General features: G+C 50.0%; 1 protein-coding gene across 9 annotated transcripts in view; it reads right to left on the reverse strand.

Annotated features, from left to right (window-relative positions):
- The window catches only part of CTNNBIP1 (catenin beta interacting protein 1), a 51,832-nt gene extending 38,576 nt beyond the window's left edge, over positions 1-13,256 (reverse strand). For 3 of the 9 annotated variants that reach the window (XM_057695880.1, XM_057695873.1, XM_057695866.1), the window contains exon 1: positions 13,057-13,256. Coding sequence is in view for 1 of the 9 variants with exons in the window: in XM_057695849.1 (XP_057551832.1) it covers positions 2,473-2,519; positions 4,787-5,139 (400 nt within the window). In the remaining 8 variants the exon portion in view is untranslated. Of the gene's footprint in view, positions 1-1,363; positions 1,450-2,472; positions 2,520-4,786; positions 9,132-9,443; positions 10,440-13,056 lie in introns of those variants that run through there. The other 6 variants (XR_009047514.1, XR_009047515.1, XR_009047518.1 and 3 more) reach the window with 6 other exon arrangements.
- Between the last annotated feature and the right edge of the window lie 1,228 nt (positions 13,257-14,484).

Here is a 14,484-nt window from a genome sequence, read left to right on the forward strand (position 1 = left end):
TTAACCCAAGGAAGCTCCATTGACCCCACTGCCCACAGCTATGCCAAGTCTTGCGGGGTCACCATTTAAAATGTTAATTAAATTGGGAAATTTAAAAGTTGTTGTTTTGGGGTTTTGTTTCTTTGGTTGGTTTTTTTTTTTTTTTTAAGAGGAAGTGGAAAAATTGGCACAGTGCTATTTATTTATCAGGAGCTGCGTAAGGTGGCTTCACTCAGAGCCACATGGGCTCCTTCACACCAGCCTCCTGCCGGAGGGGACGAGGGGGAAGAGTCTTGTTCCCGGGGGCAGGCCCAGGCAAGACGGCCCAGCCCTCCCAGCGCCTGACGGCAGGGCAGGCTCGTCTGCTCAAGAATCATCACCCTCCCTGGCTCTTCTGCCTTTACCCCCACTCTCCCTCCATTCCTTCCCTCCATTGCAGACTCTTAATTGGTTCAAATAAATAAGCTTCCCGGACCAGGCTCACTGCATCCCCTCAGAATAGGGCCAGGAAGGCCTCCAGCTTCCTGTTGTGAGAATTAGGTCATTAAACCAATTGGGCTGCTTGCAGGGCGAGGGCTCCGTCTCCCTGTTGTGGCCTCCAGAGCCAGACCCCTCCTCACTGCCCAGCTCTGGGGATGGCTATCCTCAGGATTCAGCTGAAAGGCCCCAGGCCTGGCCTCCGGGGTAAGACCCCTTCTTATAAACTCTTAAGAAAATAAGTTTTAGGATTACTGCCTCCTCTTTCCTAAAGCCTTTCAGCATACAGGTATGTGCTAATTTGCATGAAAATAAAGCTATGTTTGTTACCTCCAAAACATACCCATACTATTGCACTACACTGTAACCATGCGTTACACCCTCACATCACACAAGCCACACTGTCTGTGTGTCTGGATAACTACTTCTGCTCCATTACACAGGCTGTGACCTTCCCTCTCCTTTCCCTCCAGCCACCTCAGCACAAAAAATAATCTGAGGAAGGAGGAAACCTCCCCCTAAGAGGCTGCTGAAGACTCAGTTTCCTTCCTCCTTAAATGTTTAACAAGCTGATAATCAAAATAAAAAAAAGATTTTAAACAGGGGCAACTCCAGAATCTATGTGCGTTTATTCCATTAACTCGCTGAGGACGTAGCATGAAGAAGAGAATTTCTGTTGGGTCACAAAACGCATCCAGTCTGGAGATGAGGACACCGAAGGCTGGAGGGGAGGGATGATGGGGGAAACGCACAGGTTCTACGGAAAACACAGCATCCTGAACAGCAGGAAACCACCCACAGTCACCTGCTCAGGGCTGGGGCCACCGTGGAAAAGCTCAGGAGAGTGGACAGAAGTGGATGGGAGGCCTTCAGGGCCTGTGTGAAAGCTCTAAGAAAGAAACCATACCTGTTCCCAATGGGGTGGGCACAAACACCCAGTCCAGTGTAGGGGAGGAAACTTTTCCCTTCTTCCCTTTCAGGTCTTTGGCTGCCCTAATAATTAAATTGACAGGAGACAATAACAGGAGAAAAAAACAAATTTGATTTCGTACGTAGGGGAGTCCCAAAGATATGTGGCTTGAAGAAGTGACCAGAGCAGGCAGCTTTTATATCTGTTAGACAAAGAAATGATAAATTTGCGAGGAATTGACAAGACAAAGAAGTTTGGGCTTGGGGCAGTAAATTGGTGAGGAAGTAACGAGGTCTATTTACACAGCCTTCTCAGCCTTGAATCCCCTGTCTCTGGTGATAAGGATGCCTTCTACCCCACTGGTACAGGGAAACAGGGAAGGTACCTTTCACATGGGAGATTTATTTCCTGCTTTCGGGGGGATCAAGGAGGGTCAGAGTGTCCTTCTTGCACTGGCTGTTTCTCAAGTAACTTTAATTCAAAATAACCGGTATGCCAAAGCAGTATATTTTGGGATGGTATATTCTGCTCCCCGGCACTCGGCACGCCCAGATAATCCAGTTCCGAAGCCAAACCCCCATCATCCATTTGTAACGACATCCTCCGTTCCCAAAGCCACGAAACCATTAGTCACCAAGTCACAGAGCGGGAGAAGGAGCTCCCAGCCAAACTGGCCTGCGAGCGCTCCCCTGGCAGAAAGACTCCCAGTTTTACGTGCCAGCTACTCACCCAAGACTGTCACATTTCATAAAAAGAAACCCAGGGGCCTTTCACAAGCCCACATCCACAGAATGCAAGCACAACCTGATCTCTTTAAAAAACTCTCGGCTGAGAAGAAAAAGCTTATATGGAGGTTAGGAAGAGAGAGAGGTTAGTTACACTACACCTTAGTTTGATGGTATTCCTGAGGAGTAAGACTTTAAGTCTCAGAAAACTAAACTTCCTTGCAAATGTACTTGGAGCACATGACACAATGTGTCATGTTAAAACAAAACAAAAACTACAGGCACCAATGCACAGTGGTTCTTACCTGTTTCTAGAAGAGTCATGTAAGTCTGCCAGAAAAATAGTCATAAGATTTCCAAGTCCAAAAAAGAATAACTCACCCAAAAAAGAAGTTCCTGTGAGAAAGGGAAACAGAGGACTGTGCGTGCTGTACAAAAAGAGGAAAGAAACCAGAAATCAGGACAATACCCCAGGAGAGCCAGGCAAAGCCAAGGGAACTGCAACCCAAATACATTCCAGATGGAACAAAGTTGTTGCTCTTTTCTCCTCACCTTTTTATTCTGAAAATGTTTAAAGTCCCAGAAAAGCTGAAAGAGCAGTGCAAGGAACACCCCAATACCCTGCCCCTAGAGTCACCAGTCGTTAACGTTTTGCCACATTTGTCTCATGCCTCGCCCCGCCCCTCTCCCCCACTGTGGGTTTACATGCTGCTTCCTTTCCTGAGCCATTTGAAAGCAAGTTGCAGGTATCAGACACTTTGCATCTCCTAAGGCCAGGATCTACATTATCCCAGTACTACTGCACCCCCAAGGAATTTAGTATTGACCCAGCAGTATTCTCTGATGTACAGCCCACATTCAACTTTCCCAATCTCATCCCTCACTTTGGCCTGGACCGGTTTTTAATCTAGGATTCAATTGAAGATCTCAACTTCACTTGGTTTCCACGCTCTTTCCTCTTAGCCTAGAATGTTCACCAGCTTTTCTTTGTCTATCACAACATTAACGTTGTTTTAGAGCCCTGGACCATTGTCGACCTGTCCAGTTTTCCTTAGAATTGGAGTAAGGATAAACATTTTGGTAAGAAATGATCATAGCTGATGTCCACATCCCACTAGAGACGCACAATGTCAGCCTGCCCCGTTTCTGGTGAGGCTGAGTTTGTGGATCATGCTGTTACAGAACAAAGTTTTTATTTTTGGTTTTTTTTTTTTTCACCACATGGTAAGGCATGTGGGATCTTAGTTCCCTGACCAGGAATCGAACCCATGCCCCCTGCAGTGGAAGCATGGAGTCTTAACCACTGGACCACCAGGGAAGTCCCAGAGCAAAGCTTTAAATGTACAAAATAGAGACTAAGTACATTAAAAGAAGACAGTGGGAGAAGGAAATACGAAACGAAACCTATAAGTTATAAAAGATGTTAAAATCTGATTACATAAAAATCAAAACTTTCCACATGGGAAAAACAATATAATCAAGAGAACAACAATGAATTGTGGAAATACATGTAACATATACCACAGCCATAGGACAAACTGCCCTACCATGTAAAGAACACCTGTAGATTAATACGAAAAAAGACTGCGAACTCAAGAAAGAAATGGGCAAACGACATAACAGATTGCTCTTAAAGATCCGAAGTGATACTCTATTTCCTCATCAGGAAACGCAAATTAAAATTATGATATACCACTTCCCACCCATCATTAGCAGCAAATCAACAAGCTGGAGAGCTTCTGCCAAGGTGTGGGGAAAACAGGCATTCCTGTACAATTTTGGTGGGCATATGTTACTACCTCCATGGAGGGCAACTTGGCAAGACTAAAAGTTTAAACAGATGTACCCTTTGCTCTAGCAACTCAGACTGTAGGAATTTAGCTTATAGATAGACAAAAGCACAAAGATATTTGGAGAATAGTAATAACAGAGAGGGAGTTCCCTGGTGCTCTAGTGGTTACGATTCTGGGCTTTCACTGCTGTGGCCCAGGTTCAATTCCTGGTCAGGGAACTGAGCTCCTGCACGCCACACGGCGCAGCTAAAAAAAGTAGTAAAAGACAGAAAATTTCAATGCTCAGTAACAGGGACTAGTCAAAAAAAAATTAAAGCATAAGCAATTAAACGAATGCCATGGAACCATTAAAGTGAGTGAGGTAGCTGTAAATGATCTCAGACAGTAACTTAACCTCTCCGTGCCTCAGTTTATTCATCTGCAAACTGTGGACAGTAACAGTACTTAGTTCATAGGGTTGCTGTGAGGAATAAATGCATTAACATAAGTAAAGCACCTTTAACAATACCCAGAACGTGGGAAGTGAAGAGGTATTAGCTGAATGATGGCAATGGTGATGACGGTGCAACGGAATGAGTTCCAGTATTTATTGTGAAGTGAAAAAAGTAAGGTGCAGAGCAGTGTGTATTACACACACAATAGTGTGTGTCAGGCATCTGTGCAGTCAGCGTGTACCTGATGCACTTGTACGTGTGTAGGAGGTCTCTGGTTAAGATGCACAGGACATCCACTAACAGACATTTTTTTCGAGGCGTCTCTTTCAGGAAGGGAGGAAGACTTAGTTTTCATCAATTAGCCTTTTGGGTTCTGTACTATACGTGTATTACCTACACCAAAAACCCAAACGGTATATTTTTTAAAGGAAGTGGAATGGGGTCAGAAGAGGAGAATAAAAGAAAGACCTTCCCCCGGTGGCTGATGCTGAGCATCCAAACTCTGCCACCCTTGCTCGCAGGCCTGCGCGGCCTCTCCTCCTCCTAGGAGACAGGAGGTGAGGGTGGACAGCCGCACACAGAGCAGACAGAAAGTGACGGGCTCGTGCTGCCTCTCGGGTGGCGGCAGCAGCTTCCCCAGGGGAGGGATGAAGGACTCTGCGCCTGTGCGGGCTGACTCTCCTCCACCACGTCCCACCATAAGCTCTGGAAAGCTGTTCTGTGCAGGAAAGTAGAGCCAGGGCCCTGGAGAGACACCCGTAAACCAGCTTATCAGCCTGTAGGTCCCACCATGTTCCCCCTAAAAATGACCCGCACCCCATCTTCCTGAAGCTCCAGCCGTGAAGCACATGGTCAGGAACAGCGCTCACACAGGTCTGAGATCACAGCTTAGCAGACCTGACCTTGGCAGTTTCTCTATCACCTTCTGCTCCTTCCTTAGCAAGTAAGATTGCATTATTCAGGGGCTCAGAACTATCACCTCCCATTTAAACTCTCCAAATAGGGGCTTCCCTGGTGGCGCAGTGGTTAAGACTTTGTGCTCCCAATGCAGGGGGCCCAGGTTCGATCCCTGGTCAGGGAACTAGATCCCACTCAGAGTTCACGTGCCACAACTAAGGAGCCAGCGAGCCGCAACTAAGGAGCCCGTCTGCCGCAATTAAGACCTGGTGCAACCAAATTAAAAAAATAAATAAACAAATAATATAAACTCTCCAAATCATCTTGGCAGCACCCACGGCTTCATGTATTTAAACCGTCTCCCCTCCCTGACCCCTGCTGTCCTCCTACATGAGAAATATAAAATTATACATGGAAAAATCATCCCAATGCCCTCTACCTTGGAGAGAATGGAAAAGACCTAGAGGGTCCGAAACCCATTTCAGTTCACATTCCTGCAGCAGGAGAACACTCTGCGAGGACGAGGGTCAATGAATCAGGCAGAAGCCCAGCTGCCTGGGGCAGGGGGCTGGGAGGCCTTGGTCCGGCATCTCCTCGGACACTGGGCCCCTGGTTTGCCAGGTGATGTAACAGGAAGAACAAGGGTGGGGTCCACACTGTGAAGGATGTCTGAAACCCAAAGGGACCCTGACCCCCAAAGAAAGCCCCGCTCGCAGAAGCCAGGACTGGAGAACGACGAGGCGGTAACTTCATCTGTTTGGAGTTGTTATTCAGCTCAGAGACACTGACCACAGGATTCCAGCAGCAGGAAACATGTGGGTTGGATACTCAGGAGATACTCAGGCTTGAAAAAGCCTTAATTGGAACTGGTCTCCAAAAGCCTCCCACCCAGCTCTGCACGTGGGAGAGGAGATGGAAGTGGGTCACATTCTCCCAGCTGAACGGGCAGCACTGTGGGCTCCAACCACATGTGAGCAAATCCAGGGGCACTGAGTGACCTGGTCTCCTCGCCAGGCCAACCATTTCCTCCGGATCAGATGCTGGATGGTTCCGAGGCCTCCAGACTGAAGGGGCAGCCGGCGGTCAGCAGGAGGGCAGGGACACTGCAGGGGCTGGTGAAAGTAACACCGCCCGGGAGAGCAGCGCCGTCCTGGCACCTTCCTCTCACTCTGGATGTGGGCAGGCGCCTCTGCCAGCCCTGTGCCTCTGCACCCCAATCCTGGCCAGAGGGCAAGCGGAAGAACACTGGGTGTTTTTGCAGGCACTGCCCAGCCTCCCTGACCGTGCTGTTGGGAGGGATCTTGAGGCCTGGGTCTGGGCAGACTCGGGGAAGAAAATAGCCCCCCCACACACACCCCACTCTGCATATACTGACCCCAAACGGGGCTGACAGACACAGGGGTCCCTGGCACCACGCCGAGAGCACTGATGCAGCCAGCCCCACAGCCCGCCTGTTTTCCAAAGCTGGTTGAGGGAGACCCGTCGGGCAGGGTCAGAATTCTGGAGATAAGGTCTGATGGTCTTTTCATAAGAAAGGCACCATATTGATAACTTCAAAAAACTTTGGAAAGAGCTCACCGCCATCCTCATTCCTCCTGGACTTGAACTCGGGTAACAAAGAGTTAAGGCTTTAAGTGGAAACGTAGTTCTTACTCACAGTGACTGCCAAGGTGCTAATTGTTTCTACAGATGCAGCTTTTGTTAAGTGTGACACACAAGGGCTCTAATCTATCAATTCTTCCCTTGCTCTTCTGGGAAGCCAAGCACGGCCCTCCACCACCCAGGGCAGGTACCCACGTGGCCCGTGTGCACATCTGGAAGTTACATCCTGACGCTCCCCCGGGGGGTTCAAAACACTCATCAACATGTTCTTGCTTTATTCACACGACTCCAACTAGATAATAAGCCTCTTGGCCCAAGACTATAAGTTCTGTATGATAAGAACTGTTTTTACCCTGCTCACTACAGCATTCCCAGGGCCTACCATGGGGTCCAGATCATAATAAAGGTTCAGTAAATATTTATTAATTGAATCAATGAGTCATTAGAAGGAAGGAGGAAAGGAAGGATGAATGGAAGATAGCCATCCCTTCTTGGTATCTCTGTGTTCTTGGCTTATGTTACATAGACATCACAGCCAGGATTAGAAACCAAGCCCCATAACCCCCTTCTCTGCCCCGCCATCAGGGGTCCTCGATCTTGTTATGATGCACAGTTTACACGCCTGCTTCCAGAACTTTCTACAGTACAACATGAACATGAACAATGGAGAAACATTCATGATCTCCAATCCTTAAGAAACTTCAGGAGGAAAATGATGTTTGGTCCAGCTATGCCCACCATAGAAGGACACCTTTCCCTCTGAGGACTGTTGTCTTCCCCCTTTAACAAGACTTTGTGGAGGATCAGGGCATAATAGGTCTTTAATAGCCGAGTATAACAGCAGTTGGGGCTCAGCGCCCTTTCATAAAAGAAGTTCAAAAGCACTCTGGCTCAAACATCATAATGCCCCCAGGAGCTATGAAGGCACATTATCCCCATTTACGATTGAGGAAAGAAAGGTAAACGGAGGTTAATTAGCTGGCCCAAGGTCAGATGAGACAGAGAAAAGGCACAGAATTCAAACTCTTTGCAGCAGCCAGTATGCTAACTCTGGCCACCCTCAAAATGTCACCCACGCTGGGCTTAGGGGAGATGTTTTTTCTTCTCTGTTGTTTCTGCTAAAAGGCAGCATCTAATATGGTGCCCAGAGCTTGCACACGGGAGTCCCACCAACTGGGTTTGAATCTTGACTCTGTTCCCGACCAGCTTGGCCTCAAACAACTTACTTAACCTTCCCAAGCCTCAGCTTCTGAATATGTAAATAATGCTACTTATCTCAGAAGCTACAGTGGAGACTAAAGGTGAAAAAAAAAATAAAACATCATCATTCATTTTCTCATTTTCTAAATGAGTACATATCACCTCACAATAAAAAAAAAAAACCCAGTTACATGAGAAAAAGGTTGCACCCACTTCAGGTTTAGTTTTTACAAGGCTACAAATGACATGTGACTAAAAAGCATTTCAGATTCTGCCAATGAAATATACCAGGTCCCTGAGAGCGACTTGCAACACAGAAGTCCTGTTTGATTCCTACTGACTCACGTTGGCCTCTCAAGGTGAGCAGAGCAGAGGGCATCACGGACACCAACAGACAAGGGGATGCCTTAGTGAGATCTGAAAGGCTGGCCAACTGCCCCCAGTCTCAAGAGGCCAACTCTGGACTCCTGGTGAGCTGAACTCCTGGGTTTGAAAGGCCATTTCTGAGTGCTCTGCTGAGCTTCCCAACTCCTCTCAGCCCAGGCTACAGATAGCCAGTGGGTTCTAGGTACCACTGTACCTGGATCAAGTGATGTACAGGAGTATAGATCAAATAATCAAACGGGAGGTGTTCACAGGTGGCAGTATGGCCTCATGGTACTCAGCAGCAAGAGAAGTGGGGATGTACTCATCAGGTACTCAGCAGGAAGAGAAGTGGAAGAGAAGTGGCGACGGGGTGGAAGGAAGAAAGCTGCCCAGTCAATCTTGGTACACTTCCAACAAAGACACTGTGACAGGGAATTTTCTGGTGGTCCAGTGGTTAGGACTCTACGTTCTCACTGCCGAGAGCCTGGGTTCAACCTCAGGTCAGGGAACTAAGACCACAAGCCACATGGTGCGGCCAAAAAAAAAGACACTGCGACATATAGGTGGGGTGGGGGACCTTGATGCACATAAGAACAGCAGCAAAACTCCAAGGTTACACCAGAATCACTACCATGATAAAAAGCTTTTCCTTATGCAGACAGAAGCCTAGAACATAGGACATGTGCTGTATAGGATGAAATGCTAAGAGCTAGCGACGCTCCTTCATTCAACTCAAGAAACATTGACTAATTACCTACACACTCAGTGGGGAAAGATGGCTTGGTGGAATCTGCAGGACCCACAGACACACACACCTGGACCTTCATTAAGCTAGCTGATGGCTCCCACATCTCCTGGGTACCTGAGCCAGAGACATGAGAAACCTGATGGGAATAAACACAACACTGCTCGCCTCCAAAAGCCTTCCCAGGACAAGGAGAGCCTACTCACTACTCTTCCTAGTGTCCTGCCCTTTCTCCCAGGATGGACTCCCAGGAAAGGTTCCCATGCAGTTACTTCCCACTGTGCAGCACTGAAGAGAAAAATCCAAACTCCTCACCGTGGTGGCCACAGATTCAGCTCCTGCCAATTCCTCACTAAGCGCACTGGGCTTCTTGCTCCTGTCGTCCTCTCTGCCCATCAGCCGGGTCTCCGTTCAAAGCTATCTCCTCCGGGACTTCCCTGGTGGTCCAGTGGGTAAGACTCGGCACTCCCGGTGCAGGGGGCCTGGGTTTGATCCCTGGTCGGGGAACTAGGGCCCACGTGCTGCAACTAAGAAGCCCACATGCCACAACTAAAGAGTCCGTGTGCCACAACTAAGACCTGGCACAGCCTAAATAAATAAATATAAAAAATGAAACAAAATAACAACCACCAAAGGTACCTGCTCAGGGCTCACTAAAGTTATGACACAGGCACGCTCCATCACATTGCCCTATTTTATCCTCCCCGTGTCTCTGTTCACCATCCTACGTTATTCTGTTCACTTGTGTACTTGTTTCCTGTCTGTCTCTCCCACTAGAATTTATAAACTTCATTAGATCATGCATCTTGGTGATCTTGTTCTTGGCTATATACCCAGCATCTACAACAATGCCAGGCACATAGTAGGTGCTCAATAAGCCATCTAATTTAAGAAATATTTATTGAGTGCCTATAAACCAAAAAAAGAGAGAGAGAAAATCTCTGCACTAAAAGAGCTTAAATTCTGATGGGAGATAAGAAGCAGATTAATAAATAATGGTGAAATAACAGCTACTACTTCAACCAAGCCAGTACTAAGGTGCTTGGTGCTGTTCTAAGCATCTAGTAGGTATTATTTATTACAACAACTCCATGAAGTAAGTATTACTATTTTATAGATGGGGAAACTGAGACACAGAGAGGTTAAGTTACTTGCTGAAGGTCACAAGGCTCATGATGGCAGAACCAGAATCCAAACCCAGATAGTCTTGGTACGAAGTCCATGCTCTGAGTAAGAGCTATGCTTCATATTTGCCGCGTGTCAAATAACTACTTGGTCAGCACCCTCAGAAGCTGTTCCTTGCAGGCAGGGCTGGAGAGAGAGCAGACCCACCAAGGAAGGGCTGTGAGCTCGGTGACATGGAGTCTGCTGGGCTGACCCCCGTGGTGCACCCTGGATGAGGAGTAATCTGATGAAAAGACATGGACAGGGTCAGGATTCCTGGGCTCTAGTTTTAGGTGCTGTGAGACACCTGGGCAAGTCAACCAGTACTTGATGAGTGTACCTTTGGGGCAGGATCTAGATGCTATGAGGGATGAAAAGCTGAATCTGATAGAGACCCTGGCCTCAGAAAGCTTAGGGTCACACACCGGCACATGAAGCTGAAAGAGAGGTAGAAAGTGACGGGTGCCATTAGCAAGTGTACAAATTGCTATGGCATTTCAGAAGAGTTACTCAGTCTCTAGGGGCCACAGGTGCCCTAGCCCTCATGGTCCTCTAGTTTGGACATGTTCTGACAGCACAGATTTGGAGCGGCATGGAGATCGAGTTTTATTTTGGTTAGTGGTTCAAGTTCATGGCCACTGAGCTGTTCTCCCACCCATCATGAGATCAGTCCCAATTTCTTTGGGCAACATCTTACAGCACAGGCAGGGCAATAATGCTCTCATTTAAATAATGCAGCCAGATGTGGGAATGAGGCCCGCTGTGTTCTGCCCTCCTCCACCTTGACCTAGTTTTTAAGCCCACAAACCCTCTTCCCTCAAGGAGGGGTGATCTTTCCATGAGCATCTTGTTAGAACGTGGAGAATGCTCCTTATTCACCCTGTTCGTGTCAGTATCTCTAGAGTCTAGCACAGCACCTGGCTTACAACAGGTGCTGAGTAAGGTTTGCTGAGCCAAACCTGAGCGTGGTCAGGTCTAGAAATTCTCTGCTAGATATGCAAATCTCAATCGGTGTTCCCTGAAGTTTTGCTTTACAGCTCTCAACCTCTCCTAAGGGGAGCAGACTGGTTTCAGCGCTTCGCTTCTGCTACCACTACCCTGATCCAAGCCACCATCAGCTCTTGCCCAGCAGCTGCAATAGTCTGTCTCCCAACTAGTATCCCTGCTTCTACCTCCGTTCCTTACGATCCAGCCTCAATCTAGCAGCCAGAATGATCTTTGAAAACAAATCAGACCTTATCACCTCCCTGCTTAAAATCCTCCAGTGGTTTCTAATTGCTCTTGGAATAAAATCCAAACTGATTCTTCCCACCTTCACAGCTCTTACCAGGAGTAAAATTATTTTGTCTGCTTATCCATTCACTCCATTATCTTTAGAATGTCAGCTACACGAGGGCAGGGGCTGTGTCTCTCTTCACCACTGCAGCCCTGTGCTTGGAATGCTGCCTGACACACAGTAAACACGCATTATTGAATGCATGAATCTCCACCCCAAAGAGGCAACGTGCATATACAAGGACCACTCACTCCACCCAAGAAACCATGAATGACACACTGGCATTTAACAGCCGGCACCTTTATTTATAATTCAAAGGCCTGCTTTAAATCAGAGGAAACTTGGTCTCTCTGGACACTTTAATGGCCCAAGAGATCAGTATCACTTAGAGTCTAAAGGCAGGAACTGGAGCCCAGTAGTTGTAACAAGGAGCTAGGAGCCAAGGCACTTGGGAGCAGAACCTCAGGAGAAACTCTGACTTGCCTCCAGTTCCCTTACCCACACACCCTCTGCCTCAATTTACCCAGCAGTTGGCTAGGCACACTTCCCTAAGTTGTGTGAGTGAGAGCAGACAAAGTAATTAACAGCTATAGTGTACTTAGATCCTCAGATAGGAGGTGCTGCAAGCCTCACATCTCGTTATTCATACAACTCTTGATTTGCGGCCAACACAGGCCTCCTGGGCCTTCCCAGGGGCTAACCTGACAGCAGGTACTGCTCAGACAAGTTCAGCACACAAGAGAGAGGCAGGCATGTGGGGCCTAACAGAGGCTAGGTATCCAGACCTAAGTGTCTTGGTTACCAGGTTCAAGAAAAAGGAAGGTGGCTGGGGTGGGGATGATGAAAAGAGGCGAGAAGTACAGTCTGGGGCTCTGAGGGGTTAATCTTGCAGGCTCACAGACACATGCCCGCCGGACAGGTGAGACATGTGCCTACAACATGCACCTTCCAGGGACACTCACTAGGAGAGGTGGGATGAGGACACGACAGTTCCAGCAGACTAGAGAGAGGAAGGGCGGCCAGTGGCCAGACCTTGGCAGCATTTAGTCTGGGGAAATATGGGGAGGGGGGCTCTATACAGAGGTCAGGACGCTGCGAGCGGGGCGCAGGTGAGGGAAGAGACAAGAGAGCACGGGACCTGGAGTGCTGAGAGACGGTGACAACCACGCCGGCGCGGTGGGGTGAGCAACGGAGTGGATGGCTCGGACACCTGTGGCGGCGACCCCCGGGGAGGGGGGGTTGAGGACGGCTGGATGGTGGTCTGCCGCGGGGTCGGGGGCGGGGCGGCGAGCGGCAGGAGCAGCCAGGCGGGGCAGGAGGCCCGGCCCAGACCAGGGCGCCGTGCCGGGGGTCCGGGCACTGGGTGCGAGCGGGGTCGGGGGCGCCCTCCGCGGCCCCTCCCCGGGAGACAAAGGGCCGGCGGCTCCCCCGAGCCCCGGCGCGGCGCGGGCTGGGGCGCCGCGCGTGCGGGCCGGCCCCGGAGCTTACCTGGGCCGCCCGACCCGGCCGGGCGGGCGGGGGCTGCGGGTCCGAGAGCGGCGCGCGGCGGCCTGTTCCGGGGCGCGCACAGCCGGAGCAGCGGCGGCGGCGGCGGCAGCAGCAGCGGCAGCAGCAGCAGCGGGAGCGGCCGCCTCAGCCTCCGCCTCCCGCTCCGTGAGTCACCGCGGCGGGGAGGGAGGGAGGCGCCAGGCCGCCGGGGGAGGGACCGGCAGAGAGGGCTGCATCTGGCTCCGCGCGGGCGGCGGAGGCGCGGCCAAGGCGACGCCCCGGGGGTGGAGGGCGGCGGAGGGCCGGGCGCCGGGGCAGAGACCCGATGATGTGGTGGGCGTGGCCAGAAACACCCGGTGGCCCTCATTGGTTAAATCGGCCGGTGGGGCGGGGATTCCAGCTGAGGGGTGGGGGCTGAGGGGCGCTCGGGCACGCTCGTTGGGCCCCTCGGAAGGGGGCGGGGCCAGTGACCCCAGGGCGGAGCCACGAGGTGGGAGGGTGGGATCCCTGGTCACGGGTAGCGGTGGAGAGGCTCTCAGAGCAGAGGGGTGGAGCCGGTCGGGGGTTGGCGGGGGAGGAGGGGCGGGGCCTCGGAGAAGGAGGCGGCCTGAGGGCGGAGCCCCGGCTAACGCTGGAGCCGGCGCTGCGGTGAGGCAACTCTGCCAGTCCCTGGCTGCCCCAGAAGCACGGGGATCCCGTAAAAATAATGGCCTCTCCCACGCACGGGTCTGTGTTTAAAAATGGGAGCAGCCAGATGGGGCGGAATCTTTAGTGAGACCGGTTTACCCAGGACCCCTGAAAAATCTGAAATGGACGAGGCTGCAAAACACTTAGAGGGCATGGTCTTCCTGCCTCTAGGAGCTGGGACGCAGGAAGACCTAAAGGTACCTATTTATACCTTTGAAGCAGTTTGGCCCACTCTTGAACTGGCGACCTAACCCGGATCCATCGAGCCCAAAGAGCCCAAGGATGGGCCCCTGTGGGTCCCTTAAACTTGGAATACAATGTGTATTGGTAGCGAGTGCAGTTTTCTGGAGAGAAGGGTACTCTTGATTAAAATGTTTCTATAGAAAGTCTGACTCTATCTGCTAATCTGGCTCTGTCTGGAGAGAGTATAGAGAGTAACAGCCCCTTTTAGGCAAAATGGGAATTGCTCTGAACACCCACCTTCCCTTTTAAAGGGATGCGTGTGTTCAAGTGTGGTCTCACTTTCAGCATCTAACTTAACAATTGCATAGGGTGACACTAACCACAGTTTAGAGGCCTTACTGCCCCACTTTCCCCAGCCTTTTCACTCCTTTTCTGTCCCATCCTCTTCCACTCCTGTCGCTTTTCTTTTCCTTCCCTATGCAAGGATACAAGATACTTTTTTTTAAACTGTGTTTATAACCTCTAATGTCCATATTACTCTTTTGACTTAATAACCGT

The sequence above is a fragment of the Hippopotamus amphibius genome, chromosome 1, assembly GCF_030028045.1.
Source record: "Hippopotamus amphibius kiboko isolate mHipAmp2 chromosome 1, mHipAmp2.hap2, whole genome shotgun sequence".
Taxonomy (NCBI): Eukaryota; Metazoa; Chordata; class Mammalia; order Artiodactyla; family Hippopotamidae; genus Hippopotamus; species Hippopotamus amphibius.